Source organism: Bactrocera oleae, chromosome 4 (assembly GCF_042242935.1).
Source record: "Bactrocera oleae isolate idBacOlea1 chromosome 4, idBacOlea1, whole genome shotgun sequence".
Classification (NCBI taxonomy): domain Eukaryota; kingdom Metazoa; phylum Arthropoda; class Insecta; order Diptera; family Tephritidae; genus Bactrocera; species Bactrocera oleae.
Window position 1 is genome coordinate 57,277,936 of NC_091538.1, and position 6,000 is coordinate 57,283,935.

Consider the following 6,000-nt stretch of genomic DNA (forward strand, 5'->3'; position numbering starts at 1 on the left):
TGCATTTCGCATACTCGCTGCGATTTATTTTTCAATTTTATTGCTTTTGAAATTTATATATTGAAATACGCTACATGAGTGCAGTTGCACTGAAAATGTAAATTCCCATTCAAGGTGGGCTACAGAGGAGCAAACAGCTTCTAAATAAATACTTTACGTTTACTCTTAATGTACATTGAACTATTGGAGTGTAGTTATGTACATAAAAAACCATTTGAAAATTGTTAAGTTTTCAAAAACTTTGAGAGTGTTGTCAAATATTTTTTTATTCTTGCTTTGTTCTAATAATTAATAAAGTAATCTAAATAAATATTCACAATATCGGCTAACAACGAAAGTCATTTGTAAAAACTTTATCGAAAAAAATAATAATAGAAAATTATAAATTATTGTTTGGTGTTATAAGCTGTTTTTAATAAAAAAGCTTCAAAATTATAAATTGATTGCAAAAACTTAAAGCATTTTTATGAGTTTAAGTTTTTATTAATTCTTAATTATATTTAAGTTGGAACAGTGTTGCCACTTTTCTTAAATTACCTTATATGTATTAATTATATATTAATTAATTAATAAATATATTGTTTAGGTATGAAATGAGTGTTATTACGAATGTACCGTTATTATTTTGTCGCCACATTCTATATAATATAAAAATTATATAATAAAATATTCATAATACTTGTAGAAACATAATAAAAAAATATATTTTCAAAAAGGTGAAATTGTAGTGCTGTCTAATGAATTGCGTCATGTTTCTAAATTATAACAAGTATTTTAATCTAATTGCATAAAGTTATTAATTGATGAAATACAATTATCAGACACCAGCTTGCACACATGCATATTTAAAAGGGCTTCAGAAAGCTTTATTGCATTTTGTGTGCTCTCACGTGCTTACACCTATATATCTGTAGTTAGCAAATGTAGTAATAAAGTTTAGTCAGTTGACTTTTTTCACCATTTGTGGCAGTGCGAATCTTTTATACAAATAGTTTCGCGCCAGACGCTGATCGTGTCAGACATACAACTCGTACTGTAAAAATAAAATTCGTGAAATTTTGTGACGAAATATATGTAAAAGACTATTCGTGAGCGAATCGAGAGAAAAAAAACATGTCAACAGCTGATGCAAATGTAAACAATAAGATCGAACCGGACACGGTTAAATCTGCAACAGAATCAACCACTACTAATGTTAGTCAAATTCCCGACTGGCTTAAGGCTGATTTATTTGTAAAAGTGCTCAAGCAAAATGTTTCCGATTTTAAACAGATAAAAAGTTTCACCATCAAGCCAACACAAGAGGCGGGCGATAATTATAGCACGATTATGACCTCAGTGCAATTGGAAGTTGAGTTGAAAAGTTGAGTTTGATCTTAAACTTCAAATGCTGTACAATACTAACAGATATTCTAAATTTTAGCTGGAAATACGAAGCTGGTGTCTTATATGTTAAAATTGCCAATAGAATATGTGCAGAAATTATTGAAGGGTACCAACGTATTCGATGTAGAGAGCAACATGTATCGTGTTGTCATACCAGAGCTGGAAAAGCTCTATAGCGATGCTGGTGTTGAAGTGAAATTCGGTCCAAAATATTATGAGCTCGAAACACCATCCGAATTTGGTGTTATCCTTATGGAAGATTTGCGGTTGCGTGGCTGTAAAAATGTTAAACGCTTGGAGGGCTTCGACAAAGAACACACCGAAAGGGCATTGAAAAAGTTGGCGCAATGGCATGCCGGAACCGCTGCACGCGTAGCGCTCAAAGGTGAATATCCAAAAGTTGTAAGCACTGGCATATTCACCGAAGAATTGATAATAATGATGAGAGATATGAATGAGCAATCCGCAAAATTATTCAACGAGTGTGTTCGCACTTATAACGGACACGAAGTGTACGTAGATGCTATGGTAAGTGTGTATGCGCATATATTTCGATAAAAGAACCTTTCTCGTCTTAGCATTTTTAATTTTTCAAGCTTTAAATTGAATTGTTCTTGTGCTGTTTTGAACTAACTAAGTATGCAAACATTTTTTTAGAGGAGAAATGCCTCTAAAAGTCAGCATAAAATATTCAATTTAAACATGAGAACTCAAATTAAATGTATTCAAAAGTAAATATATTTAAAGTGTGTTAAATTGTTTTATAAAAAGTTCATAGACACATGCGATAGCTATCAAGTAAAATACTAATTTGCGACTTTAACAGTTTTGCCCAAATATATAATATATTTAAATTCAACTTATCACCCCTGTAGGAAAAATGTCAAAAAAAACTATTTGAAGAATTTGTGTCCATATTGAACGGCGATCCAAATGAGTTTAATGTACTAAATCATGGCGATTTCTGGGCAAACAATATAATGTTTCAATATGATGCTGTCGGCAAGTTCAAGGAAACATATTTCGTCGATTTTCAGTGTTGCCGATATGGCTCACCGGTGCATGATCTCTATAATTTGCTTATATCCTCAACGAGCTTGGAAATCAAGCTGAAACATTTTGATTACTTCGTGAAGTATTATCATGATAATCTAGTTGAATACTTGAAGCTGCTGAAATATCCAAATAAGCTGCCCACATTGAAGGATATTCACATAGCGCTTTATAAACATGGTGTTTTTGGTGAGTAGTTGGTGTAAATGGGAATGAATACTCAGTTTTTAAATTTTACGCATTCAGATTCATTTCATTAATTTTAACAACGTTTTAACAGAATATATGTTTCAAAATAATTTTTTAAAATTTTCCAATTAAAAAAAAAAATTTTTTTTTTGATACTAGAAAAATATCAGTACCAAAAATAAATAGTTTAATAATCTTCATAATCATTTCTCATTATACATCTTTCCTTTAACTTCTTTACAATTATTTTGCTTACATTTTCGAAATTATTTCGAAATTTTTTTGGAATTTTTTATTTTTATTTTTGTATGCTAAATCGTATATCTGTTATCACTATCTTAAAGCTTTATCTGCTGCTCATGGTCATATGGCGGTTGTGCTTCTCGAACCAACCCCTGAAGCTACTCTTGAGAACTTACTGGGAGCTACTCCAGAAAGTGTGGACTTCAAAAAGCGAATGTATACGAGCAAACGATATCGAGAACACGCCGAAGTTGTCTTGCCATGGCTCTATTATCGCGGTGCTTTTGAGTAAAAATCGAATAGTATTAAGCTGCAAATATATTATACAAATATTTACAATGTCACTTATTTAGATACACACCTATTTAATCAGTATATTTGTAATTACTGTTTAAATATATTTTCTATACAGCGTGTATGGCAAGTTGCAATTTATTTCACAACAAGCAATTAGAGTGTTGAAGAGCTTTTGACTTAATAAAATATTGTATTTTGTTATGCATTGCGAGTAGTGAGTGACAGAATAAATTGTGTTAGAATTGAGTATGCATGTTTTTATTACTAAAAAAGTACGCATGCTGAGTAACTGCAGTCAATTGTTTGTTGCCCCGTCATGTTTGACGCTGTACTCATGTGTTTTTATACCCTGTACAAGGTATATTAAGTTTGACACAAAATTTGTATTACTCAGAAGTAAACGTCAGTGACTTCGTAAAATGTATATATATTCTTATACATGATTAGCATGACGAGCTGAGTCAATTTAAGCATGTCCGTCTGCCTGTGATATACGCGTACTAGTCCCTCAGTTTTAGTAATGTCGATTTGAAATTTTCCGTTCCTTCTCTTCCAAGAAATTTTTCAGATTGGACCACTATCGCAAATATCTGTTGTACAAACTGAACGGTCGGAATCAAGCACTTGCATAGAAAATTTTTTCATATTAGGAGATATCTTCACTTCATTTGTCTCGAATCGTTGTTTAAGATAACGGTATAGTCTCTGAAGAAATTGATTAATTAAATTAGATCGAACCTTTAAAGCATATAGCTGCCATACACACTGACCGATCAAATTAAGTTCTTGTATACATTTTTTTTTTGTATATTTGAAAGGTATTTTAGTTTCAGTGCAATCGAAGTAAACGCGTTTTCTTGTTTTTTTTGTTTTGCTTTGTAGTAAGCACTAATCACTTGTGATTCATATTTTATAACAGAAGCTGTTGTGTGCTTTATGACTTTATTGTTACTTAGGTGGAGCTTTCGACGAATATCCAGTGATTTAAAGTACGGCAATGTTGGTCTTCAGTCTTTACATGTCAAGCCTGAACGTGTTTTTAACGATAAACTTTAGAGTCTTTTAATATTTACTAAAGATTTTTCGGGAATATATGACTTTTTAAGTAAAGTGAAAAGTAAGATTAACTGAGTAAAATGTCTGGAAATAGTCTGCTATGAGGACTTCTTTCATATATTAGGTCTAGTAAGAAAATCCATTATTTTTCCAATAGATAACTTAAGTTATGTATATTTCGGGTTGTGTAAGTGCGAACGGGTTCCGTTGTGCAACCTTAGAAAGATAAGACTTCGTACTAAAAAAGCTTTCTAGACGGTTTTGTGTTTGCTTGTCTCAGTATTGTTTAAGTACCAGTCAAATTGTTTATATCTAAGCTAAATTACTTTTTTTATAATGTATGTCTTTTTATTTACCACATACTACAATTAGTGTAAAATGACAATCCAGATTCTTAAAGAACGATTTCAATGTTTTTTTCATAAAATAACTTTATAAAAAATCACATAATTAATTTATTTTGGGTAATTGTCACAAATTTGATTTCTGTGTTTAAATATTTAACTTGTACAATGACGTATCAGAAGGGAAGTAGGGTTAATTCGTGTAGCACAAGGTCCATCCAAGAAACATTTAAAATGTTGTTTTAAAAATGAATGGTCCATTATAGTTTGCCATTGGCAGAATATTTTGTTAAATTTTCTATTGAGAAACATTAAAAAATACCGCAATAATACAATTACTCTGGAACGTCTTGGAAAAAAGTTGAATTGTGGTGCTCCTAGTAACTTGGTGCTGGATAATCTGATATCAAAAAATCAAAAGTATATCGATAGATAATCACTTTGTCCAGATAATGCTGAGGGGGTTTCCGAAATTTCGTTTTTTTCACTTTTTTGGAACAATTAATATCAAATGTGATATATGAAATATATATACCTATGTTAATATTTTACAATTCTCTTAAATATTAGAAAAAATAACAGGAGCTGTACCATTTTAATGAGGTGTCCGCATACTCTCCTGCTTGAATTCAATTCAATAACTTTGTTGTTGCTTTCACATTTAAATTTTTTGACATGAGATCTGAGAAATGACCAATCGAAGGGAGCCATTTTAATATTTCATAATAGCAGCTCTCGCTATCGCGACCCTCATTCCACACCTACAACAACTACAATATGCGTCTTTAGTTAGTGCTATCTGCGTTTCGTTATCTCAAGTGATCTTTATATTCGTGTATTCATTGCAATTTTACATTGAGAGCACTAAAACAAAAACAGGAAATATTCTACAATGAAAATTCTGTTGTCTATCTATTATCTAATAGACACGTGTATTTGATATCAAGAAGTAATCAAGATAAGTGTAAGTTATAGAAATTGAACCCTTTTCATCTGTTTCTGTTTCTGTTTTAAGACGGCATATTCTCTGATAAAGTTTTTGAATAGCATTTTAAGTCCAAAATGTATATTCTTATAAATTTTTTAATCAAATATAATATTATTTTCTCCAGAAGTTGATCACATACCGCACTTTATTTCGCATATACAATACATACAGTGTTGGAAAAAATATTTGGGACATCGTCTTGATTCCCATATTTTATAGTACAAATTTGCATATATTCGTTGCACAGTATTGAAGTTAACTGTAAACTAATGCTATCGAACGGTACTTTAATAGTCTTTGCATTAAATAATTTACGCAATTTTTTCTTCAAACGACATTAGGCAATACGAACTGGTTGCGAAGCCATTAAATTTTCCTAATTACACCAGTAACACCACTGAACTCTCATCAATTTTCTTTCATTGCCTTGTGTCTCTTCCTTTT

General features: G+C 31.1%; 1 protein-coding gene across 1 annotated transcript; it reads left to right on the plus strand.

Moving 5' to 3' along the window:
• Positions 1–967: 967 nt before the first annotated feature.
• On the plus strand, positions 968–3,287 carry LOC106625274 (uncharacterized). Its single transcript, XM_036363486.2, has 4 exons — positions 968–1,363; positions 1,424–1,914; positions 2,262–2,628; positions 2,973–3,287. The coding sequence occupies exons 1-4, from the start codon at positions 1,114–1,116 to the stop codon at positions 3,161–3,163; spliced, it is 1,299 nt and encodes a 432-aa protein (XP_036219379.2). The 5' UTR covers positions 968–1,113; the 3' UTR covers positions 3,164–3,287.
• The last annotated feature ends 2,713 nt before the right edge of the window (positions 3,288–6,000 follow it).

Excerpts from the sequence above, each read along its gene's own strand:
- LOC106625274 (XM_036363486.2), top strand. The coding sequence starts at position 1,114 with ATGTCAACAGCTGATGCAAATGTAAACAATAAGATCGAACCGGACACG. Across the intron at positions 1,364-1,423 it reads ATTGGAAGTTGAGTTGAAAA|CTGGAAATACGAAGCTGGTG; the intron begins GTTGAGTTTGAT and ends TCTAAATTTTAG. Across the intron at positions 2,629-2,972 it reads TTATAAACATGGTGTTTTTG|CTTTATCTGCTGCTCATGGT; the intron begins GTGAGTAGTTGG and ends ACTATCTTAAAG.